Here is a 27,680-nt window from a genome sequence, read left to right as displayed (position 1 = left end):
CGGCAGACCACCATGTCTGTGGCTGCTTTTCCAATAAAGCAGGGTTTTTTTTAAAATGCAGCCCGTTTTACTTAAAGGAAAATAGGATGCATTTAAAAAAGAAAAATGAAACATTTCTGTTTAATTTTTTTAAAGTAGGCAGTGGTCTGTGGGACCACTGTCTGCTCTTAAAAATTATTTTCGCATCCTTTCACAAAGCGGAAGGGTCCCCTGGGGACCCTTTCTTATTTACGAGTGGCTTACCACCTACTTGAAGTAGGTGGTAAACTGAGAGTGTTTTGCGAGTGCAAATGCAAACGCAAAACAATTGTACATACCATTCCGACTCACTGTTAGGAAGGGATGCCCTTGGCACGCCCCTTCCGCGAAGCAACTCGGAAACATTATTTGTGAGTCACCGACTCACAAAATATTGTTTGTAAGTACTACCGCCCTTTTTTGCAGTTGAACAGGGGGTGATTTCACATTTGCGACAGCAAAAAATGATCATACCTCTAGCCCTAGATTCTTTGCTGTTTAATTCAAGTATATACTTTGACTCAACCTGCGTATTTACTTCTCCCTGTCTCCTCCTGTAATCTTTTTGGCCACATCATCAATGACACTGTGTCCAATATTACTATTGTCTCCATTGTGTAAGGCATGAAAACGTCTGGCTACCGGTTAGTTAGCGTCATGATTCTTGATGGCTCTAAGATGTTGCAAAATTCTTTTGTGGACTGGGAGGGCAGTACGCCCTATATCTAGCTTAACCCCTTGCCTGCTCATGACGGAACCACTCCGTCATGAGCCACGGGCGCCGTGTGCTCATGACGGAGTGGTTCCATCATGCTGCGGCCGTTGCGGCCGCTCCGCCCACGCGGCACTGATTCCCCGCCTGTGCGGGCGAACAATGCAAGTGGGCGGAGTTGTGACGGAACCACTCCGTCATGAGCACAGCGCGCCCGTGGCTCATGATGGAGTGGTTCCGTCAAGAGCATGGCGGCGCCGCGCTCACCCCGAACCCCCCCAGCGCCGCGGCAAAATTCGTGCCACGGCGAAGGGGTTAAGACAAGGACACTTCAGTATGGGCACTACAGAATCACTTTAACAGGTAAAGTAGCATTTAACTTTATTAGTTCGTTTGTCAAGGATAGCGATGATTGTCACACTTTCACCATTCCTCCAGGATTTATAGAATTCTGGTACATGTGTAACGTATATAAGAGGCTTCGTCAAGCTGCATTGATGTATTGGTTTTGCATCAATTATATTTGATATCTGAGATTTCAGTGTCCATACTCTTCCTTTTTTTTCACAGTCACTGGAAAACCCAAGTGATTATAAGAAAGACCACCTTTTCATCCTTTGTCCTTTGGAACAAGATCGCTACAAACTGCAGTGTGCCTTCCATCAAGAGTCTTATGTGATTGTGAAAGAGAAAGGAGCAGGTCACTGTGTTTCCTTAGGAAACAGCGAGAATGAATCCATTTTCGAATTGGTAAGAGATATAAATACTCTTAATACAGCTTTTTCAGCTTAATCGCATTACAGCAGCAATTCTTAACCTTTTGACTTCTGTGGACACCCAATGTATCACTACTCGGAGCCGGGAAGCCTAACTAAGCAGTTTCTACAATTTGAACCACAGAACAAGACATAAAATTATGGATGTATGATGTTACAACGCATGCTGTTACAACGCATGCTGTTACAACGAAAGTTTTACAACGCGAGTGCCTTGACAACGCAGGACATTACAACGCAAGTCTTTACATCGACTTGCACTAGATGGCGTGCTAACATTAAAAAAGTGTAATTTACTATTCCAACTCCAGTCCACGTAACAGTAGGGAAGGTGTTGGGATAGTAAACTACACTATTTTTAATGTTAGCACGCCATCTAGTGCAAGTCGATTTAAAGACTTGCGTTGTAATGTCCTGCGTTGTCAATGCACTCGTGTTGTAACAGTTTCGTTGTAATGGTAGTGCGTTGTAAAAGTTGCATTGTAAAGGTTGTTCCCCTAAAATTATAGGATATATTGAGCAAATGCACAAATAATTAAATGTTTATTTCACAAACAAAAAATACACACAAATTGAACTTTAAATCTTAAATCCTAACCTGCACTCATTCAGACGAGATCTCAAGACCTGGCTCTTCAACTGACCGGGAGCTGCCCTACCCTCCCCTCAGCGCCTTGAGACACTCACGGGTGAGTAGCGCGCTTCACCAACCCCTGATTGATTGATTGAAGTGGAAGTTTGAAGCTTTCCTAATATTTAGTTTTATTTGTAAAAGATAAATCGCTATGTCAGCCCATACCACTGCTTCAATCGAGGCTACAAATCATCCATACTACATTCTGTTTGCTATACCTGTGCTACTCACACAAAGCAAGCTAATAACACCAACGAAATTTTTAGTCACCAATTTGAAATTCCTTCATATTTACAAATCATTTTCAAATTGAGCATTTTGCAGTTTGCTTTTTATGGTTATTTACTTCATTAATCTGCCAATAATATTTAGTTTTCTAAACGGTCAAGGATTCTCGGAGTAGTCCTCGTGGGCCCGAGGGGTCCCCAGACCCTAGTTTAAGAACAGCTGCATTTAAGTTTATTTTGATTTTTGAATTTTTTATTTTTATTTGCTTCTTTACTGACCTAAGTTGTACATCACTCACTGCCCCTTATTCATTGGCTACTCTCATGGCCCATGACTGTCACGCCGAATAATATTATTGGTCATGCAATGCCTTGTTAAAGTCTATAAGAGAGCTGACTTTGGGGCTGTTTTGGGAGTCAGCCTCAAACTAGTTTTGTAAAGGTTTTGGAGTAGTTCTGTCACTGTATAATGTAGGTACAATTTCCTATCCACTTATAAGTTGTTTGACCAGCTGCAGGTAATAATTGGAATCAATGTATTAAGACTGTCTGTGTTCTCCTGGCCTGTTAATTATTGGCTCTTCTCTGCTTCGAATAACAAAGGTTTCTATAAAGGACAGAAAAGCACCTGCTGGCTTCCAGTTGACACCAACATTAAATGCAAAACCTTATTCATCATGCATTTGATAGTTTGGGAGGAAGTCCCAGGCAACATGCCAGGAGATTGACCCGATACATGCAATCATGGATCTTCAGTTCAGTCAAAATGGAAGCCACCAGCCAGTATATATTAAAACCTCTAAGACACAGAGGCCAAAGCATAGGTGTACACAGACACAAATGATAGAATTTCTTAACCTGACCCTCGTTACCAACCAAACTTCCCTTAAAATCGGCACATCCATTACTTGTACAATATGGTGGAAACCAGAAACTAAACTGACTGTAATGAAATCAAACATTACCTATGCTGACCCATTATGAATCTGTACATTGGCAAAGTATCACCATCACATGTACAAAGAGTTCTGAAGGGATCACAAGGCAACATGTTGAAACATTGTACTCGCTGTACTGGAACCACAGAGATCGATGGCACTATAGGTGAAGCAGGAGAGTAAGTGTTCTAGAAATAATGTTACTTTGTTGCTTAGCACGTATTTTCAGTTCAAGTATCTGCCACTGCTGTTTGTTTTTTTTGGGGCTAGTTTTGAGGAGCCCAGGTTAATTGACCATGAGGAGTCGGATTGCAGTACAAGGAAGAGTTCTTCATTACAAGTCATTAACCAATTTACCATAAACTTTAGGAAAGTCTTGAGACACTAATATCGTTTAAGGATGTATTCAATAGAAAGTAAAAGTTAGGGCCATATTATCAAGGAAGGCGATAACATTATCGCTGCTTTAGCGGCAGGAAACTGCCGCTAAAGCAGCGATAATGGGCTTTATAATATGCCCTTGTGAATTCCCATAGAAGCCCAGGTTCACACCAGAACCCACTTACGTAAATCACACCAGAACCTGGGCTTCTATGGAAATTCACAAGGGCATATTATCAAGCCCATTATCGCCGCTTTAGTGGCAGTGTCCTGCCGCTAAAGCGGCGATAATGTTATCGCCGTTCCTTGATAATATGACCCTTAGTTAGTTAAGGAAAGTAGCATAATCAAAAGGTAATGAAGAACATATCTCTGCCCCTACAGGCTAAAGCCTGTCTCTCTAATAAATGGTAAAGAATGTGGCTTCTTCACAAATAGAGACATTGCAGAGTTCTCTTCCTCGACCAAGGAAGCTTGAGAAATGTTACAGTTAGAAGTAGAGAGAAAAACACCGTAATCTATGGCAGAATTAAAAATGGTTTTTTGAAAGAGAACAAATACATTTTATGTCCATTGTTCGTGCTTGGCAAAATAAAAGTTTTTTTTTTTAAACTCCGGGCATTCATTTAAACTGGCCTAGTGCGGCCAAGTTATGCTAACTAAAACATATCTAAATTAGGCATTATAATTGTATTTATAAACAACACTTTAACACTAGCATGAGTCATAGGATGATTGCTCTGCTTGCTGATATGAGCAATGCCAATCTCTACCTGTGCTGCTTATGTACATGGAAGAAGCAAGTCTCTTTTGGGGGTTAGTTTTGATTGTACTGTTGTGGAAAAATATAATTAAAAAAAACACAGGGCAGACACTGACATCTGTTATATCATGAACAATGAAAGTATCACACCCAAAGTTGTGTAATTCGACCCTGGATATTAAAACACACATTTTATCCAACCACTCACAGAAGCTTTTGGCTTCCTAATAAGCAATGTCAACATAAAGTGAATGGTTCACAGAATATCTACAGTAGTGTAATGTAGAAATACATTTTAAATAGAATAATGCATTCACTCCGCTAATGGAGATTTAGGAGCTGATTACGATGTCGGTCAGAAAGCATCCGACCGCTGGTTGGAAGCTTTCCGAGCGACATTGTCAGTTTGTGGTTGGAGCGTAAACCGGCCACTCATTCCGACCGGTTTTCGGAGTCTTCCGGCCAGTCGGACCCGCACTGCAATCCGCTATGGATAGCGTTTCTGCCATCCAGATTACGATGTTGGTTTCCCACAGCCTTTCCATGCTGGACTTTCCGATACAGAAAAACTGGTGGTAAGTGACTTTGGGGGCCCCTAGCAGATCCCCCTTGCCTCCATGGCCTATGGTTGGTGGCAGAGGAGATATCCAGGGAGCCCTCTGTAAATCCCTGCACTGCACTGTGTGGCAGGCACCATTGGGTGCCTGCCACAGGGTACTGGGTTTTACAAATACCCCCATTTTTCTATGGGAGCCTGTATTACAGCTTGTTTACGTAACACAAGCGATCATAGGGAAATGGGAGTATGCACTGAACAGTGTTCGGTCGCATCATAATCAGGTGGTCGGAACCGCTGACTGGAGGTCGGTCCGTCCCAAGACCGCGACGGTGTCGGTCATAGGCAACTCCAACCCACATTGTAATATGCCCCTTAGTCTTGTGCACTCCTCAGTGGTTGTGTGACAATATAATAAGTTTGTCAATATGGACCTACAAAATTATTGAATCCGTTCCATTGCCTACACCTACATCATCAAGTTAGGTATATATTTACTATTCTTATCTTACATATCTATTTATAATGCACTAGTTTGTGATGTTGTGTTAAGGTTTATGTAATGGCTGCAATTTTTTTGTCATGCAATATATCACATGCAAAATAGTGTGGGAGTAACTTCTCCTTGCACCTGTTGACACTTCACAGTCAATTGACTACACTGGCAAGCACATACCAGTATTCCTGCAATTTTTAGATACAAAAATAAAATATTGCTGCCCCATTAAAACTAAATACCATAATGGTTACAAATATCTTCGGGAACAATCACATATGGGTAATTCTGGAGAATATGTAGGAGCCTAGGAACGGATAACATTCAAAATAGTTCTCTACCTATGACAGGGATTTTTCCAGCTGTCTATGTCCATTTTAAGCAGCCAATAGAAACCTATAACGCAACTTGATATCCCCCTTTTAATCTGTATAAAGACATGTATGCAACAAAATTGATTATTTGGGGCAATTCGGTTAGTACACTATGGGTCAGATGTACTATTCCCATTCACACACCAGGGATATACTATTTTCACTGACTGGATTGCAATTGTGAATATAATTTTCAATATGATCTATGTACTAAGAGGTCGTATTGCAAATTGTACATTCATAGGGGGGTCATAAATGGCCTGCTTCATGATTATTAATTAGCAGGCCACAATTTGTAAATCGCTGTGATTGGTTGTGAATGCAGGCATGAAAGCTTGTAAGTTACAGCAGAACACTGTCCCTGCAGTTGCATTTGCAAATGGTTTGCAGAGCCTGTGATCACTAAATGCACAGCTACTTCTTTTAGGAAGAAAGAAGTTGGAATTCGCTGACACAATTTCCAAAGGGCAAAGTAGGATAAAGTGGAAAATTAGTAGCTGTATCATTACTTTACCGGCCTAGCTCATGAGTTGATATCTGATCAGTGGTTTGCGATCACAATTAAAGCCACAAACTATGATACATCTGATTCAGAAGCTCAAATACAAGGGAGACACTCCTTTAGCGCCCCCTCCTATTTGCAATTTGAAACGGGTCACAAAACTCCTTTTATAGGAGGCAAAGACTTTTCTGACTCATAAAAAAACTTTAGCAAATTGTGAAAGGCCTGCTTTTGATGTTAAACCCTGTTATTTTGTGAACTGCGGTTATCACAACATCAAATGGGCTTGGTACTTTGGGTTCTATACTCATATATGCTGTTTTACAAAATCTATAGCTGTCCCTGTCAGTGCAGTATAGGCATCCGTATTTCATATGATCTGATGCAAGGATAATCTAAATAAATAGTACTGTTATTTAGTGTAAACAGGAATATAATTGTACAATTCACATGCACAATCTAAACAATGGGGTAACTGTGTACAGTGTTGTAGGCGAGTGCTGGGATTGCAATTCGCAATATAGGTGCAATAAAAAATTCTGATGAGAAGATGACAATTTTAGTCACAAAGGTTGATGTCATTCGGTCCTATACCAAGAGAAAGGTGGTCCACTATAAGGACGTGGGTTAGCTATGTGCTATTTAGGCCTGCGTAACAATTATTCTTACATACAAAGTTACATCATGTTTACATTGAAAGCTGGCCTTAAGTCCCCTAGCTAATTATCGGCATATTTACTCAGTAGAAAAAAAGGAGTCATGGTGTGGATAACGGAGGAAGAGGAGTCAAGCAAATGGACTATATCTTGCATCTAGCAAGTGCCTTCAACCACAGCCTCATGAATGACCAGATATCTCAATTCAGTTAAAACCATATTCAGGTTAGGCTGCCATACTTTTTAATGCACTCATTAAAGAATATAATTTGCATTTGGACCCACTTACTCACAGCTAGGAGAATTTCCCAAATATGTGGTCCCTGTGCAGGAGAGGTACAGCAAATTCAGGAATAGCATGACCTTTGCTGATAAGGACATGTGGTCTTTTACACGAGGGGCACATTGGAAAACCTGCACAAAGCTGTCAACTCTGATCCATCCATTCATTATCAACCACACAAACAGACAGATTGACAGTGAATAATTCTGTCTTCACGCAAAAGAGGCAATTTGATCTGGGAGCAAAAGAGACCTAATCACTCTAAGCAGCCTACTGACCAAAGCTTTGACTTGTACTTTAGGAGATAGGTCTGTTTTTACGGTGTACATACAAAATCACCGGGATGCCATTCAGATGGCCTAACCAGTTCTCATGATAATCTGTTCATGAGTCGTTTTATGTGCTTTAATCACTCCTTGCATCTCTTCCTCTCTGGTTGACATATACTGTTTCTGTAGGTCATAGAGTAGTCTCTTAAGTCTGACCATCTGTTTCCAATTTTCCTTATGTCCTGTCTAAGGAATGCAATAGCCTTACCAGCACCCTTTTGAATCTCTCCCATGAAGTCTTGAGCCAGTTCTCTAACCCAATATTTTTTACTTAATTGTATCATATTTAAATTTGAATGCATTTGTTTATTTTGAATCTCTGTATTTTTGTATGCTATTTTGGTTTTGGAATAGTAAATGTGATGTGTGAGAAAGGTCCAAACATTTTATCCTGTTGATCATGTTGGAATGGATATGATTGTGACCTCCTCAAAGTACAACACTTTCTCTACAGTTGCTTATGTTGCTGGGGACTGGGGACTGGGGCTAGTACACTTGAACCCTCCAAAATCCAATAGAAACACCAATGTTGCTCAGTTTGCAGTGGAAATAGTATGTTCAAAGTTCCAAACATTTCCTATCTTTGCCTATGTTGTTGGTGGAATAGTAAATCTGACCCCTTAAAAGTCCAACACTTTCCCTACTAATGCATAAATGATAGTGGGAAGCATAAATCTGACCTATCCGAAGTGCAACACTTGCTTGCATCTAACTGGGAATAGTAAATGTAATCCGTCCAAAGTGCAATGCTTTCACCAATATTGCTCAGTTTGAAGTGGGAATGGTAAATTTGGCTCCTCCAAAGTCTCCAACACTTTCACTGTCATGCTTACATTGGAGTACGAATAAAAAATCTAGCTCTTCCAAGATCCAACACTTGATTAAATTACTCCTCAGATTGAAGTGGGGATATTAAATCAAACCCTTGAAATCCAATTATTTCCTAACTGTTACTATTGTTAGGCTGGGATCAGGAAATTTGACTATTCCAAAATGAAGAACTTCTTCTAATGTTGCTTAGGTTGGAATTTGAGTAGTAAATTGCATTTTCTTTGATCTATGTGTTCTTATAACTTTTTTGGGATAAAGTTTTTTTTCATTTTAAGATGTATATATTTTTATTTGGGGTTTAGGATTCCAATTGATCAGTAACGGTGATAATTGTTTTTATTCTTTATTTTATTTTTGACATTTTGTATATTGTTTTGTTTTATTTAGTTATATTTTTATTGAATTACACAGTACCTATTTAATTTTATGGTTTTGATTTATGTTTTCTTAAGAAGTTTTGTTGAAGAATTATATGTTTTAATTTAAATCTTGTGCAGTTTATTGATATTATGCATGCATATATTTATATACATATGTAGATTTTATAATATATATTAGTTTTAATATATGACTAATTGTTCTACTCATATTTTATTACATAATATATAGATTAATTTTTGCATGCAATTACTTTTGTTTAAATTGTATATATTTATTTTACTATTTTATAATCTATTAAATGTATTTTTATTTTATATATATATTCACTCAAAAAACCAAAGGTTTCAGGGGCGTTATAGTTAGGAATTGGCATTTTAAAAAACCTTAGAAATTCACTGAAAAAACCATAGGTTTCAGGGGCGTTATAGTTAGCTGGACATTTCCATCGTACAAAACCCTAGAAATTCCCCTGTTATAGTTAGTTCAGCTAACTATAACTCGCGCCCCCGCAATGCACTGCTGATGATGTCACATATTACATCACTGATGACATGGTCAGTGACATCACTGATGACATCACTGATGACATCTGAAATGACATCACTGATGACGTCATCCATGTGATAAATTAGTGCATCTTCTCACACCCTTTGATATACTCAATCAAAATTTCAGACGTCCATTCTCAAAACCATAGATACTCCAATACCAGTAACTACATACCCACTCATTGACTCTTAGATCTACACACACATCCACTCACTCACCTGTACAGTCACTCATACTTACAGTCACTCAGTACCGGACTATCATATGCATTTATACACCTACATAGACACTCACACACCACCAATCATCCATAGAGGTACTCTCACAACTAGTCAGTCATGCAAATAATTAATCACACTCCCATTTACTCACCTATGCAGTTATACACACTCAAGTTCACTTACTCATAAAAATAGTACCACATTCTTACGCTCTTATACAATCATTGATACAAGCACACACTCATCCATACAGCCACTCTCACAATCACACACTCTCACATATACCCACTTATATACTCTTACACGCATATATACTGCCTTTCACATATGTTGTTAGTCAGAAATGTACCACTGAGATATACATTCAATCCCTAACACACCCATACATACACTCACTCAACCATACAGTTCATCACAGATGCACTCTTAAAACCATGCACCCATAGAATCACCCACTCACACATGTATGCACAGAGTCACACACAGCCTACCCACACGAACACTCAGGCACCCATACAGATACTCAGACAACCAATCGATAACCCATATAGACACTCATATAGCTATTCACAAAACCATGCAGCCACGTATACACCAACAGACAGAAACATACAGACATTCACACAGTTTAGTCACTAGTCTGCAGTAAGATACATTTAATGACTCACTTATAGAGTCAGTTACGCACCTAGAAAATCATCCATTCACACACTTGTACACCCACTTATTTTTCAACAGGCCTTTCCCTATATATATTAAACATATTAAAAGTGTTCAGAAACACATACTCAATGGATGATGTCATCAGTGATGTCATCAGTGATGTCATTTGAGATGCCATCAGTGATGTCATCAGTGATGTCACTGACCATGTCATGAGTGATGTAATATGTGACGTCATCAGCAGTGCATTGCGGGGGCACGAGTTATAGTTATCTGAACTAACTATAACAGGGGAATTTCTAGGGTTTTGTATGAGGGAAATGTCCAGCTAACTATAACGCCCCTGAAACCTATGGTTTTTTCAGTGAATTTCTAAGGTTTTTTAAATGCCAATTCCTAACTATAACGCCCCTGAAACCTTTGGTTTTTCAGTGAATTTCAAAGGTTTTTTCAATGCCAATTCCTAACTATAACGTGCATGAAACCTATGGTTTTTTCAGTGACTATATATATATACACCCTACCTTTCAGTGTAGAAGGTTGTCAAACAACCAATGATTTCTTGTCTTTTTTCAAAATTGCATCTTAGCCACCATTTTAGAAACATCTTACTTTCCAAACTGCCATTTCATTTAGAGAGACCATCTGAGTGCATCCAGACCTCCTTACAAGATGCTTACAGTGTGGATTGTGGGACACAGCTACATTTTCTGGAGCCAAAGGTATGCAGAAAACAAAGGCATTCACAAAGACCTAGGTTTGCCAAATGTAGACATTAAATGGATTGGACAGAGAGGGTTAAAGTGGCACCAATTGATGCCATTGGTGAAATCCTTCATGCAAATCCAACCCCTTGACCTCATAATAGTGCACTGTGGTGGCAATGACCTAGGCACTTTGACTGGGGTCGGTCTGGAAATGCTTATGAAGGACACCTTCGCAGAACTGATTTCACTTTTCCCTAAAACTGCCTTTGTATACTCTAACATATGCCAAAGGCAGAAATGGAACTGGTCCGATCATTTTTGTCCACAGATTGAGAAAGCTAGGAAACATGTGAATAAATCTGTTTCTGCTTTTCTCCGAGACTATAGAATGGGGTCCATTTACAAAAACAATCTGCGTTTTCATATGCAAGAGATGTATAGGAGAGATGGAGTACACTTTACTGATGAAGGAAACAGAGTCTTCCTCAACAACTTTAGACTCTGTATAGGTACTTACTTATAAGTACCAAAACCTCTCAATGAACACAACGGCTCTTTTTAGAGCCACTCAAGCACAAAACACTTAAGGTTAATCTTTATCTCCCAACAATTTCATTTTTTTTTCCCTTGGATCCTCGAACCCACCGCGAGAGGATCCGTGCATCCAACGCGATAGGATGCGCGCACCGTGCGCGCATTTCGCCGTTTACAAAAAAAAAAGGGGGCCCCAGAGGGTCCTTCTGGGACCCCCTAAGCACCTCTAGAGGGTCAGAGTATTTCCACTCTGCCCCCTTTATATGTTTTACACACTTTTTCCCCTTGCTTCTTCAGCCTCGCTTCTACCGAGGCAGAAAATGGCCGCCAACAGTTCCTGGTTTCGAATGTAGAGAAACACTCGACAGCCAATTAGCATTCAGCGCACGATCGGGAGGGTGCGCGCTCGGTTCGGGGAGGGTGCGCTTACGGTGCGGGTACGTTCCGCGGATCCTCCGCGGCCATAGATATCACTAACTTTTTTACCCTAATTTTCTCAGGAACTACTGAACAGATTCACACCATATATGCAAAAGGCATGAGTCCGAACTGAGGACTACCTCTTTGCCAAATTTGGTGTCATTCCGTTCAGCGGTTCGGGCTGTAGCTGCGACAACAGATCCTATGGGAAATTGCATAGGGGAAAACGCGTTTTGGGACCGCCCTTTTTTCTCGGCCCCCGCTTGACGGATCACCGCAAAACTTTCAGGGTAGGAGCGGAGCGGAGCTGGCCAAAAGTTTGGACAATTTCACGAGGATTCGTCAACCGGCGCCAACGTTATTCCAAATAGAATGTTGCGGATTTCCTATGGAAAATAGGTCCTAACTATAACTATCTACTGGCGACCGCCAGTAGATAATATATATATATACACAGACACACATGTATGTATATATATGTATATATTCATCCAACTCCTTGATCAAGGTCTTGTGCCAAGACCGAAACGCGTCGATTTGTGGCTTTCACAAATAATAATGAGCTGAAGAAATGAAATAAAATACCTTCACATTTTTGCAGAGTGCGACCCTGTGCCTTTTTTGAAGGAATTGGATGAATACGTAACGGTCAGGCTCGACCGTAAGGATACGGCTTGGATATTGAGCGCTAGGAACCCGACAAAAGGAGCCAATATATAGGCAAAGGCGTATTGAAGAATGAGTGGGTGTACAAGTGTGTAAATGGATGATTTTCTGTGGTGCGTAACTAACTCTATAAGTGAGTCATTAAATGTATCTTACTGCAGACTAGTGACTAAACTGTGTAAATGTCTGTATGTTTCTGTATGTTGGTGTATAAGTGGCTGCATGGTTTTGTGAATACCTATATGAGTGTCTATATGAGTTATTGATTGCTTGTCTGAGTATCTGTATGGGTTCCTGAGTGTTTGTGTGGGTAGGGTGTGTGTGACTCTATGCATAGATGTGTGAGTGGGTGATTCTATGGGTGCATGTTTTTTTTTTTTTTTTTTTGTTTTTTGTTTTTAAAAGTTTTTATTGAACAATAATTCGATTACAAGCACGGGCCTACAACCACCAGGGCCGGCCGCTAAGTACAGAATGAAATATACATTTATCAAAGCTGCAGTCGGTTCCCGGGGGTCGGCCCCGTAGTGAGGCCGGATAGTTCTAGAGGCACAGGAGACTTAGATCCAAAAAACACAGAAAACTAAAAGAAAAACAAAAGGCGAGGCATAAAGACAAACGGCGCAGGTCAGGCTTCCTCCGGGGAACTCCAGGTCAGACCATTAAGCAGCACACGAAAGGAAGGAGTACCGGGAGGCTGGGGACGGGGGGGGGGCCAAGGGAACTGAACGTCCATATGTAGTCATTCCGAAAGGTGCCAGGAACCGTCAAGGGTCAGGGGGACATGGCGATATCGGTGTCCACCAGGGGGGGCGTACAGATACCCCCGCGATATGCATTCCATTGCCCCCAGATTCTGCCCCATGTCCCCGGCCTACCACGGGCAACATACACAGTCTTCTCCCTGAACATACACCAGTCCATATTCTCCTTCCATACTGACACGGTGGGCGGCCGCTGGGCACCCCAAAGCTGCGCTATATCTCTCTTGGCAATCATGTTCCCCAGGGCCGCCCACCGAGTCTGAGCCGCGCTATAATCATTGGGCTCCCACACATTCAGGACACAGCGACGCACCTCCGGCAGCAGCACAACCCCAGTGACCTGTCCCATAACCGTATGTACCCGGCGCCAGTAGTCCGCCACCTCGCGGCACTCCCACAGGATATGGAGAAAGGTGGCACTGAGCCCACAACCCCGCTTACAGAGCCCATCGTCGGAATATCCCATCGAGACCAAGCGAGGACCTGTCACATACACCCGGTGAAGAATCTTAAGCTGTACCAACCGGAGACGGGCTGGAATGGCGACCTCTTTGGGGGACGACAGTGCAGACTGCCAGTCCTCGTCGTCCAATTCCACCCCATCCCCCGTCCAAGCCTCCCGAAGGCGCACCAAGAGGTCAGCCCGATGATTAATCAGTTTCTTATAAATTAAAGAAATAGTGCTGTCCGGGACATGTCCGTCAAGTATGCGGTCCTCGAGGGGCGAGGAAACCGGGATCGTGGTCCCCTCTCCAAAGACCGAGAGCAGGGCGTGTCGAACCTGGGCATAGCGGAAGAACTCCCTGTCCGTAAGCTCATATTCGGCCTGAAGAGCCGCGAAAGTCTTCACCGCGCCCTTATGCCACAGGTCTCCCACTTTGCTGATACCAATCGTGTCCCACTGGTCAAACCCCTTCGTAGTCCAGAGGCTCCCCAGGCGATCGGAGGCAAACAAAGGAGTAGCACATGTCAGTCGCTCACCCCAGCCCGTGGCCGCAGTGGCGGCCCTCCAGGTCCGCACAGCAATCTTAGTAGGACCCGTAAGGGTCCGGCCAGCCGAGCGGGAGTACAGCGCCCTGTTATAGTCCCCGCCGGGAAGCAGGAACTTGTCCATCTCATACGCCGGGTTCAGGCCAGGCGCATACGTGGCATGGTTGATGGCCGAAAGCTGCGCGGCCCAATAATACCTGCGAATGTCGGGAAGCGCGATGCCCCCGTCATACCAGGGGAGAGTAAGCTTAGCAAGAGCAATACGCGCCCGCCCGTCCCACACCAGTCTCCTCTGCAGGCTCTCTACCTCCCGAAAGTAGGCCACTGGGATGACGTCGAAGGAATTCTGGAGTGCATAGAGGAACCTGGGAAGGGACATCATTTTGAACAGCGCGGCCCGACCCAGCGGGGACAGGGGCAGCCTGCACCACCGGGCCGTATCCTCTCGCAATCGCCGAAGCGGACGCAGGAGATTCAGCTCATAGCGAGCCACCGGGTCCAACGAAACGTGTATCCCCAGATACTTAAAGCCGCTCAGTGATACCTGGATCGGAAGCCGAGGCGGTAGGAGTGGAGGACCACCGGAGATCGGATAGACGCAGGATTTAGACCAATTGATCGTGAGACCGGAATTATTCCCAAAGGAAGTCAGAACGTCAAAGAGGACGTTGAGCGACTGCCGCGGTGAGGTGAGATATAGGAGAATATCGTCCGCATACAGCGAAACCCGATCTTCAAAGCCCGGGGCCCACCGGATCCCTCGAAGCGAGGGCTCCCAGCGGAGCCAAGCCGCGAGTGGCTCCAGGGCGAGAGCGAAGAGCAAAGGGGACAACGGGCATCCCTGCCTCGTGCCCCTGCCGAGGGCAAAGGGCCGAGAGACCCGCCCGTTCACCACCACCTGAGCCATGGGTCCCGTGTACAGAAGCTTCACCCAGCCAATAAATCCTTCCCCAAAGCCAAATTTAGCCAAGACAGCCCAGAGGAATGGCCACTCGATGGTGTCAAAAGCCATCGTGGCATCCAAAGAAACCAGCACGGCCGGTTCGGAGAGGAGCTCCGCCCTGGCAAGGGCGCCATGAAGACGCCGCAAGTTAAGAGCGGTGTTACGATGCGGGATGAATCCGCATTGGTCCGGATGAATCAGATCGCACACGACGCTCAACAGACGATTGGCAAGGACTTTCGCCAGGATCTTAGGCTCCGCATTTAGCAGTGAAATAGGCCGGTAAGAAGTACAGCGATCTCGCGGCTTATCCTCCTTGGGGATAACGACTATCGTGGCCAAACGCTGATCGGCCGGGAGGGAACCCGCCGCCAGAGACTCACGGAACATGCGACTGAGGAAGGGCGCAAGCTTGTCAGGGCGCAATTTATATAGCTCAATGGGCAGACCGTTGGGACCCATAGCCTTGCCCGAGCGAAGGGAGCGGATCGCGGTCGCTATTTCATCCACCGACAAGGGGGCGTCCAGCCGCTCACGGTCCTCAACGGACAGGCAGGGCAAGGCGATATCCCTCAGTAGAAGGCGAGAGTCGTCCTCATCCCTGTCAGTCACTGGGGAGTACACAGCCCGGAGGTGGTCGGCAAAACATTCCACAATCTCGTCAGGCTCCGTCACACACACACCATCCGCAGCACGCAACTCCGGGACCACACGATTCACTCTCTCCTTCCTGTCCAGCCACGCGATCAACTTTCCCGCCTTGTCCCCGGCATCGTACAGTCGATCCTGCTGCTCCCTATACATAGTTTTGGCCGCGTCAGTGACCAGGGACCTATATTCAAACTGTTTCAGGCTGAGGGCATGGAGCCCGTCCGGAGTAACATTCGCCTCCAAGGCCGACTCCAGCCCCAAGATGTCAGTCTCCAGCCTCACCACTGCCTCACTCTTGACCCTCTTAGCCACCACTATCTGGGAAAGGGCGTGTCCGCGGATCACGGTTTTAAAGGCTTCCCACAGGGACATTGCAGAAGACACCGACCCCTCGTTATCCAGGAAGTATTGGTCCATAGCCTTAACCAGGCTGTCACGAGTCGTAGGGTCTCGCAGGTACCATGGGTTAATGGGAGCGATCCGCCCTGCAGACCGCGGCCCGGTGTCAAAAACAAGCCACAGCGGAGAATGGTCGGAGATACCCCGCGCCAGGTGCCTGACCTCTCGAATCCGACCAGTCTGCGCCGCGGGCATAAGGAAGTAGTCTAACCTAGAGAGACTCCCATGCGCCCCCGAGTGAAAGGTGAATTGGCATTGGGTCGGATGCATTAATCTCCAACTATCCACCAGGCCGAAGGTCTCCAGCATCCCACCCAGCCATGCCTGGGCAGCGGGGAGGGTCCTTGGTGGGTGACGATCCAGTTCACCCGAAACCACAGAATTAAAGTCCCCGCGCATGAGCAGGAGGCTGTCCGGAAGGTCAAGCAGCATTCGACCCAAGTCAGTGAAGGTGGAGTTCTGGAGGCCCGGGGGGACGTAAACTGAAACCAGGGCAAGGGGCTGCCCCTCCCACCTCCCAATCAAACACACATAGCGCCCTCTGTCATCCGAGACTATCTTAGTGATCTCCACCGGAAGTGAGGTTCGCAGCAGAATGCCCACCCCCCTGGAACCAGTTGTGAAACCAGAATGGGCCACGAGGCGGTATCCCCCCCTGTTCATTGCATGGCAAACATTGCCAACCAGATGCGTCTCCTGGAGAAACACCACATCAGGAGTCAAACGACGCAAATATTGCAGTACTACACCCCGCTTGATACGGTCCCCCAACCCATTAACGTTCCATGACATAAGCCTCAACCCGTCCCCCCCCATCCCCCCCAATAGATCAAGGGTCCCCCAGCCTGCAGCACAGTTCCCAAATGTGGACAAAAATCAGTACCTCGCCCTGTAAACAAAAAACACACAGCAAAACAAACCCTCCTCCCCCCCATCCCCACCCCAGGACCAACTCCCCCCACCCTGCACCCCTGCGGGCCAAAAAACCCCCCCAACTTGCAGTGTGCCTGTCGCCCCACTAACCCCATTCTACGAAAAGAACCCAGAGGAGGTAAGGGACCCGTCCCCGCCCGCCCCCCTCACTGGTCCTGGTAAAACACAATATGCAAATGAAATAAGACCCGACTGTACAGTGCAAAAAGGCAAAATCAAGGACCAAAAGTCATTCTAAAGGGGACCCATCACCTGCGGTGCCCGCAGAGGGTCCGGGACGGCCACCTCCGTCCGGCAGAGAGTCCAGCCAGTCACTTACAGCCACAGGAGAGTCAAAAAAGGCTGTCCGATCCCCATGTTCCACTCGGAGTTTTGCAGGGTAGAGCATCGAATACTTTAGGCCCAGCTCACGGAGACGACGCTTCACCCCTTGGAATCCCATCCGTTGTTTCTGGACCAGTTGCGTGAAGTCCGGGTAAAAATTGATGGTCGAGTTCTCATGACGAACCGGGCCGTGGGTCCGTGAGGCCTGCAGAATAGCGTCGCGGTCCCTGTAGTAGAACAGTTTGGCCACGATAGGCCTCGGGGGGGCCCCTGGCCGTGGCCGACCGCCCGGAACTCGATGGGCCCGCTCCACGGCAAAGAACTTACTTAGGCCAGCCGAGGACAACTGTTTCAGGATAAGTTCCTCGACCACGAGGTCAACCGGGCGGCCGTCAGAGGACTCCGGTACACCTATGACGCGGATGTTGTTGCGTCGGGCCCGTCCCTCGAAGTCCTCAAGCCGCCGGGCCATATGGTCGTTAACCACCCTGATGTCTCCAAGCGCGGCCCGCAGATCCGACACCTCCGCACCGAGGGTGGAGGTCCGTGCGTCGAGAGCCTGGACCTTCTCGTTAGTTTTGGAGAGGTCGGCCCGGATCAGGGTGACATCGATCGCGACAGTGTCAATCTTACGGGCCAGGGCCTCATATTGCGTCGCGATGGTTTCCCTGATGCCATCAATGGCGCCCATAATGTCCTGCAAGGATAGTTCCGTAGTGGCGGTCGCGCCTCCTTCCGCAGTATCCGAGGGGAGGCCAGCAGCGCCAGAGGGCCCCCTGCCCTGGGTGTAGCGGTCCATGTTATTGCTCTGGACTGCCCCCCCGCGGAGGGAAGCCTTGGTCTTGCGGCCCTCGGGACCCCCTTTGCCCCCCATGTGAACACGGTCACCCGAGGGGACCTCCAATCAAGAGGTGTAAGGCACCAGCAAGAAGACCACAAAATGTCGGTATAGGGGGTCCGAGGCGATAGGCGCTCTAGTGGCAGATGAAAGAAAACCTCATGCAGAGGCCCAGGAAGCACCTCTCCACCCCGAGCGCACCTCCCTGCCGGTCTCCTGAAGTGCAAAACCGAAACCGAAAGTGGTGGATCGGCAGCTGGCACCGCGCTGAAGCCGCTGTTGTTCAATTGCAGCCCGGTCCCTCGGGTCACCTTCACCCCGGTCACCTCCGTCGGGTGGGTCCCAAAAGTTCCGACGACGACAACTCAGGATTCCCAGGTCCGATTTGAGTTTTGAAAAGAGATATACGCTCAGCTGGTCTTTATCTCCCAGATTCCATAAGCCACGTCAGGATATTCTCAGGATAAATTCCGAGGAGCAGAGAGAGTCCGGGGAGCCCTGTGCTCACGCGACCATCTTGGATGCGCGCTAGGCTCCTCCTCGGGTGCATGGTTTTAAGAGTGCATCTGTGATGGACTGTATGGTTGAGTGAGTGTATGTATGGGTGTGTTAGGGATTGAATGTATATCTCAGTGGTACATTTGTGACTAACTACATATGTGAAAGGCAGTATATGTGCGTGTAAGAGTATATAAGTGGGTAGATGTGAGAGTGTGTGATTGTGAGAGTGACTGTATGGATGAGTGTGTGCTTGCATCAATGATTCTATAAGAGCGTAAGAATGTGATACTATTTTTATGAGTAAGTGAACTTGAGTGTGTATAACCACATAGGTGAGTAAATGGGAGTGTGATTATTTGCATGACTGAGTAGGTGTGAGAGTACCTCTATGGATGATTGGTAGTGTGTGAGTGTCTATATAGGTGTATAAATGCATATGATAGTTTTGTATGTTGTGACTGTAAGTATGAGTGACTGTACAGGTGAATGAGTGGAGGTGTATGTAGACCTAAGAGTTAATAAGTGGCTACGTAGTTATTGGTATTGCAGTATGTATGGTTTATTAGAATTGAACTCTTAAATTTTGAGTCGGTGTATCAAAGGCTATATTAGGGTGTGAGAAGATGTGGTAATTTATCACATGGATGACGTCAACAGTGATGTCATCAGTGATGTAATTTGAGATGTCATCAGTGATGTCATGAGTGATGTAATATGTGACATCATCAGCAGAGGATTGGGGGCGCGCGAGTTATAGTTAGCTGAACTAACTATAACGGGGGAATTTCATTGGTTTTTTACGAGTGAAATGTCCAGCTAACTATAACATGTGTGAAACCTATGGTTTTTTCAGTGAATTTGCAAGGTTTTTTAAATGCTAATTCCTAACTATAACGTGTGTGAAACCTATGGTTTTTTAAGTGAATTTGCAAGGTTTTTTAAATGCTAATTTATGAATGTATTGTTATATTTTTTAAATATTTATTTTAAAATAAGCTACCTATATATATAGTTATAGATTAACTTTATCCTGTAATATGGAATGGCTCAGTCTTTTTTTTTTTTATTTGGATAGAGTTGAACAGCATAGTTAATATCATCTATAAACTTATAAACACTTTAAAAAATAAAATAATCTTTTTAAGGGTTTTTGTCCGTGCGCGCACGGTGCACGCATGCGTACGTACTCCGTGTGCGCATGCGTACGTTCGCCATGTGCGCATGCGTACGCCGTGCGTGCTCCGTACGTGCGTGCTCCGAACACGCATGCGCGCGTGCTCCGTACGCGCATATGTGCGTGCTCCGTGCGCGTACGCGCATGCGCGCGTGCACCGTACATGCATGCATGCGTGCTCCGTGCGCACACCGTGCGCCCACGGCAAGTCATGTGATTTAGAAACAACACTTTTCATTGGTTTATAGTAGTTTCAGGTCCAGAAACTTCCAACACCACACCCACTCCCCTCATTATTACTTCTGATTCCCTGGGAGAAGGAGCTGAGGAGCTTTTTCAGTACTCCAGTACTTGAGAACGGCAGAGCAGCAGTCATCTTCTGGGAGTGAGCAGGAGACCCTTGTGAGACAGAGGAAACTGAAAGACTCTTTTATATGGCAATTTTTTACATTTCCACAGGGGCAGAAGAAGGTGAATGCTCCAAAAGTCACCTGCACTCTTTGTGATCGTGTCTTATCAAGAGGAGATCCTAAAAAGAAATACTCTTTTAGTATCTTCACTATGATCAGGCACGTTAGAGATGTACATCCTGTGGCTTATGCTTGAGCTGCTAGAGAAAACCCTCCAGCAGCTCAGCCGAGCACATCCGCAGCAGCACAGCCAAGCACATCATCGGCAGCTCAGCCGAGCATTTCATCTGCGGCGGCAGCTTCACCTTCTTCGGTTCCTCTGGATATACACCCTCTGTTTAAGAGGGTGCATAGACGGTGCAATGCGTGCAATGCTCTTCTCTCTTATGCGGACACCAGCATTCCGCTAATAGAGAGCAAGATACAGCAGCACACGTGCGGCACCCTATAATTTTTGCCATGTCTTTTTTTTCCTCTGTCCCTCAATTAACACAACGGCTCTTTTTAGAGCCACCTAACATCTAAACATTTAAATTTCATTTTTAATTCTATTTTTTATATGATTCCGCCGCGCGCGCACCGTGCGCGCACCTCGCGACGGTGCGCGTACCGTGCGTGCACCGTACGCGCACCGCGCGATTTTTAAAAAAACAAAAAAACATTTTTTTCACCCTTCATGGTCCTTCCTTCAGGGACCCCCTGACACAGGCTGGGGGGCAGGAACTCTGTACCCTGCCCCCTTTTCACGTCATCCACCTTTCTTTTTCACTGTCACACACAAAATGGCGGTCGACACTTCCTGATTTCGACCGATTTGAATGTTGACTGACATGAATCCACCAATCAGAATTACGCTCGCGCACGGTGCGCGGCTATAGATATTTATGTGCTTTTAACTGCAATTTTCTCAGGAACTACTGAACAGATTGACACCATATATGCAAAAGGCACATGCCTGACCTGAGGACTACCTCTTTGCCAAATTTCAAGTAATTCTGTTCAGCCGTTCAGGCTGTACCTTCGACTAAAGGTCCTATGGGAAAATGCACTGGGAAAATGTGTTTTGGGAACCCCCTTTTCTCTCAGCCCCCGCTTGACGAATCACCCCGAGACTTTCAGGGTAGGAGCTGAGCGGAGTACCCCATTAGTTTTGAAAATTTCACGAGGATTCGTCAACCGGCGCCAAAGTTATTCAAAATAGAATTTTCAGATTTCCTATGGAAACACGGTCCTAACTATAACTATCTACTGGCAACCGCAGTAGATAATATATATATATATATATATATATATATATATATATATATATATATATATATATATATATATATCCAAGGTATCCAACAGTGCATGAGTACGCTCTCAGCGTTCCAGTAGGAGCTCTGTCTTGGAAGTATATATATATATATATATATATATAAATATATATGTATATATATATATATATATATATACATATATTACCTACTGGCGGTCGCCAGTAGGTAGTTATAGTTAGGACCACGTTTCCATAGGAAATCCGCAACATTCTATTTTGAATAACTTTGGCACCGGTCGACGAATCCTCGCGAATTTTTCAAAATAGGTGGGGCGCTACGCTCCGCTCCTTCCCTGAAAGTCTCGGGGGGATTCGTCAAGCGGGGGCTGAGATAAAAGGGGGGTCCCAAAACGCGTTTTTCCCATGCATTTTTCCATAGGACCTTTAGACAGGGCTACAGCCCGAACGGCTGAACAGAATTACTAGAAATTTGGCAGAGAGGTAGTCCTCAGGTCAAGGAAGTGCCTTTTGTAGGTTTGGTGTAAATCTGTTCAGTAGATTCTGAGAAAATAGCCTTTAAATCAATATATATATCTGAGCCAGCTTACGGTGCGCTTACGGTACGCTTACCGTACGCGTACGGTGGCGTGCGCGAGCGCGATTCTGATTGGCTCTTAGATCTTAGTAAACATTCGAATCGGCCGAAACCAGGAAGCGGCGGCCGCCATTTTCTCTCTCGCACTGAGAGTGATGTTTAAAATATAAAGCACAAAAACATGTAAAGGGGCTGTTTAGACAGCTCCCACACTCATAGCAATGTTGAGGGAGTCCCCAAAGATCCCCCAAGGCCAAAACCGGAATTTTTATTTTTTCGCTAATTTCGCCGATTACGCTTACCGTACGCGTACGGTAAAAAATTATATAAAAAAAAAAATAATCCACACTCTTCCCAACCCCGTGTGCAATTGGTGCCCGAAGTTCCCCAATTGTGCATGGCTTAATACAGATGAGTTAAACTAAAATATTTAAAAAAATAATAATAAAAAAAAAAATTATCCACACTCTCTCCACCCCGTGTGCAAATGGTGCCCGAAGGGCACCATTTGTGCAAGGCTTACAACATATACGAAAAATTAAAATATTACCTTTCAAAACGAAGTGCATCATATGTCCTCCATGTGCGCACGGTGCGCGAAGCGCATCGTGCGTACATGGCCCATCTAGCGTAACGTGGGCACGTGCGTGCACGGCACTAACTGCGTAAAGTGGGCGCGCGGTGCTCACTGTGCGCGCACGGTGCGCGAAGCGCACCGTGCGCGCACGGAACGAACTGCGTTAAGTGGGCGCGCACGCCACGAATGCCGTAAAGTAACTTAGCATTTAAAAAACCGTACAAATTCACTGAAAAAACCATAGGTTTCACACACGTTATAGTTAGGAATTAGCATTTAAAAAACCTTGCAAATTCACTGAAAAAACCATAGGTTTCACACATGTTATAGTTAGCGGAAATTTTACTGATAAAAAACCAATGAAATTCCCCCGTTATAGTTAGTGCAGGCAACTATAACTCACGCGACCGCAATCTTCTGCTGATGACATATGTGTCTTTTTGAAAAAAAAATATTTGTAATATATGTATAGCTAAAAATGTGTGGAAGAAGACATGGGCAAATAAGTGTCTAAATACAGTATTAGCATCAGCAGAGGATTGCGGTCGCGTGAGTTATAGTTGCCTGCACTAACTATAACGGGGGAATTTCATTGGTTTTTTATCAGTAAAATTTCCGCTAACTATAACATGTGTGAAACCTATGGCCCATCTAGCGTAACGTGGGCACGCGGTGCGCGTAGCACACCGCGTGCCCACCGTGCGTGCACGGCACTAACTGCGTAAAGTGGGCGCGCGGTGCGCGAAGCGCACCGCGTGCTCACTGTGCGCGCACGGTGCGCGAAGCGCACCGTGCGCGCACGGAACGAACTGCGTTAAGTGGGCGCGCACGCCACGAATGCCGTAAAGTAACTTAGCATTTAAAAAACCGTACAAATTCACTGAAAAAACCATAGGTTTCACACACGTTATAGTTAGGAATTAGCATTTAAAAAACCTTGCAAATTCACTGAAAAAACCATAGGTTTCACACATGTTATAGTTAGCGGAAATTTTACTGATAAAAAACCAATGAAATTCCCCCGTTATAGTTAGTGCAGGCAACTATAACTCACGCGACCGCAATCTTCTGCTGATGACATATGTGTCTTTATGAAAAAAAAATATTTGTAATATATGTATAGCTAAAAATGTATGGAAGAAGACATGGGCAAATAAGTGTCTAAATACAGTATTAGCATCAGCAGAGGATTGCGGTCGCGTGAGTTATAGTTGCCTGCACTAACTATAACGGGGGAATTTCATTGGTTTTTTATCAGTAAAATTTCCGCTGACTTTAACATGTGTGAAACCTATGGTTTTTTCAGTGAATATATATATATATATATAGATAGATAGATAGATATTGATATATACTGCACCGTGCGCGCCACGTGCGCACACCGTGCGCGCACGGTGAAGCATCTGAAAAAAAAAATATTAATAAATACATAACTTAGCATTTAAAAAGCCGTACAAATTCACTTAAAAAACCATAGGTTTCACACACGTCATAGTTAGGAATTAGCATTTAAAAAACCTTGCAAATTCACTTAAAAAACCATAGGTTTCACACATGTTATAGTTAGCTGGACATTTCCCTCGTAAAAAACCAATGAAATTCCCCCGTTATAGTTAGTGCAGGCAACTATAACTCACGCGACCGCAATCCTCTGCTGATGACGTCAGATATTACATCACTGATTAAATATGTGTCTTTCTGAAAAATAATTATTTGTAATATATATATAGCTAAAGATTAATGGAAGAAGACATGGGTAAATAGGTGTCTAAATACAGTGATGTAATATCTGACGTCATCAGCAGAGGATTGCGGTCGCGTGAGTTATAGTTGCCTGCACTAACTATAACGGGGAATTTCATTGTTTTTTTACGAGGGAAATGTCCAGCTAACTATAACATGTGTGAAACCTATGGTTTTTTCAGTGAATTTGCAAGGTTTTTTAAATGCTAATTCCTAACTATAACGTGTGTGAAACCTATGGTTTTTTAAGTGAATTTGCAAGGTTTTTTAAATGCTAATTTATGAATGTATTTTTATATTTTTTAAATATTTATTTTACAATAAGCTACCTATATATATAGTTATAGATTAACTTTATCCTGTAATATGGAATGGCTCAGTCTTTTTTTTTTTTATTTGGATAGAGTTGAACAGCATAGTTAATATCTTCTATAAACTTATAAACACTTTAAAAAAAAATATTTTTTCTTTTTAAGGGTTTTTGTCCATGCGCGCACGGTGCACGCATGCATACGTACTCCGTGTGCGCATGCGTACGTCCGCCACGTGCGCATGCGTACGTCCGCCACGTGCGCATGCGTACGTCGTGCGTGCTCCATACGTGCGTGCTCCGTACACGCATGCGCGCGTGCTCCGTACGCACATGCGTGCGTGCTCCGTGCGTGTACGTGCATGCGTGCGTGCACCGTACGCGCATGCGTGCGTGCTCCGTGCGCGCATGCGTGCGTGCTCCGTGCGCGCATGCGTGCGTGCTCCGTGCGCGCACTGTGCGCGCACGGCAAGTCATGTGATTTAGAAACAACACTTTTCATTGGTTTATAGTAGTTTCAGGTCCAGAAACTTCCAACACCACACCCACTCCCCTCATTATTACTTCTGATTCCCTGGGAGAAGGAGCTGAGCAGCTTTTTCAGTACTCCAGTACTTGAGAATGGCAGAGCAGCAGTCATCTTCTGGGAGTGAGCAGGAGACCCTTGTGAGACAGAGACAGAGGAAACAGAAAGACTCTTTTATATGGCAATTTTTTACATTTCCACAGGGGCAGAAGAAGGTGAATGCTCCAAAAGTCACCTGCACTCTTTGTGATCGTGTCTTATCAAGAGGAGATCCTAAAAAGAAATACTCTTTTAGTATCTTCACTATGATCAGGCACGTTAGAGATGTACATCCTGTGGCTTATGCTCGAGCTGCTAGAGAAAACCCTCCAGCAGCTCAGCCGAGCACATCTGCAGCAGCACAGCTGAGCACATCATCGGCAGCTCAGCCGAGCACTTCATCTGCGGTGGCAGCTTCACCTTCTTCGGTTCCTCTGGATATACACCCTCTGTTTAAGAGGGTGCATATACGGTGCAATGCGTGCAATGCTCTTCTCTCTTATGCGGACACCAGCATTCCGCTAATAGAGAGCAAGATACAGCAGCACACGTGCGGCACCCTATAATTTGTGCCATGTCTTTTTTTTCCTCTGTCCCTCAATTAACACAACGGCTCTTTTTAGAGCCACCTAACATCTAAACACTTAAATTTGATTTTTAATTCTATTTTTTTATGATTCCGCCGTGCGCGCCACTCGCGACAGTGCGCGTACCGTGCGCGCACCATACGCGCACCCCGCGATTTAAAATAAATAAATGTTTCACCCTTCATGGTCCTTCGTTCAGGGACCCCCTGACACAAGCTAGGGGGTCAGGAACTCTGTACCCTGCCCCCTTTTCACGTCATCCACCTTTCTTTTTCACTGTCACACACAAAATGGTGGTCGACACTTCCTGATTTCGACCGATTTGAATGTTGACTGACATGAATCCACCAATCAGAATTACGCTCGCGCACGGCATATCTATATCAAATATCTATAGCCGCGCACAGTACTATTCACCCAGTGAAAATAAGAATTCTAGAACACATGAGAGCAATAGCCAAAAAGGATGCAACCTATTCAGTGGCAAGACACTTTTCTGAGAAACATGGTAGCGACAGGGAGCTGCTGAGGTTCTTTGGGCTGGATCAGGTACCTGCTGATATTAGAGGAGGAGACAGGATTAAACAATTACGTAGACTTGAATCGAGGTATATCATTGACCTGAGTACTAAGATACCAAATGGAATGAATATAGGAGAAGAACTGGCAGTGCATTTGGGTGATTAATTAATTAATTAATCAATTTCTGTGGTAACAAAGAATGTTATAATTATTAGATATTTTATATTTGTAATGTGTAATTGATGTACTCCTGGTGATTGTTTTTGCGTCAGGGTCTTGATGTATAATGGAAATAGAAAATGTAAGCCGATACACGGCACGATACAAGCATTGAACTCAGGTCTCAGCCGATACAAGGCATGATTAATATTGAAATGAGAATGGGGTTTAACATAACTTCTTTCCCACTAATAATATATATATATATTGTTTGCCTCACCTAGTTAATTACCTAGTGAGGTTTGTCCTGTATATCGGGCCCGTTGAGGAATTGCATTCTCAAATATGGCGTCGAGACATGCGAGTTCAGTGGTCTTTCTTTGATTTCCACGCAAAATAGAAAGTGCATCATGTGACCCATGTGACCCATGCCGTAATTTTAAATGTGAGCCGTGTTGTGGCGCGAAACTTAAAAACATAAGACTAAGGCGTCAGCCGAAACGCGTCATGTTTCAGAGCGGATAAAATAAATTTGAAAAGAAAAATCCCCCCACGAGTGCTTGCCTTGTTTCTGGAAGGAGGAAGGAGTGAGCGATCATTTGAACGCGGATGCACCTCCACGTACGAAGCACCCGTCCGTGAGTGCGCTGGTCTGAGGTGCAGTTGGAGCGACTATATATATATATATATATATATATATATATATATATATGTATATATTTTACGCGCTGGCAGTTGTCGGTGGGTAGTTATAGTTAGGACCAATTTCCATAGGAAAAGCATTTTTTCATTTGCCAATATCTTTGCCGCTGGTAGATGA

The 27,680-nt window shown here is 44.7% G+C and overlaps 1 protein-coding gene across 7 annotated transcripts in view; it reads left to right on the top strand.

Annotated features, from left to right (window-relative positions):
- Window positions 1–27,680, top strand: part of LOC146866151 (uncharacterized) — a 1,119,785-nt gene that overhangs the window by 1,017,579 nt on the left and 74,526 nt on the right. For all 7 annotated transcript variants that reach the window (XM_085634060.1, XM_085634084.1, XM_085634050.1 and 4 more), the window contains one exon: window positions 1,301–1,480. In XM_085634060.1, coding sequence (XP_085490186.1) covers window positions 1,301–1,480 — 180 coding nt within the window. The remainder of the gene's footprint in view (window positions 1–1,300; window positions 1,481–27,680) is intronic.

The sequence above is a fragment of the Triturus cristatus genome, chromosome 2_1 (genome assembly GCF_964204655.1).
Source record: "Triturus cristatus chromosome 2_1, aTriCri1.1, whole genome shotgun sequence".
Classification (NCBI taxonomy): domain Eukaryota; kingdom Metazoa; phylum Chordata; class Amphibia; order Caudata; family Salamandridae; genus Triturus; species Triturus cristatus.
This window is presented reverse-complemented; position numbering and strand designations above follow the sequence as displayed.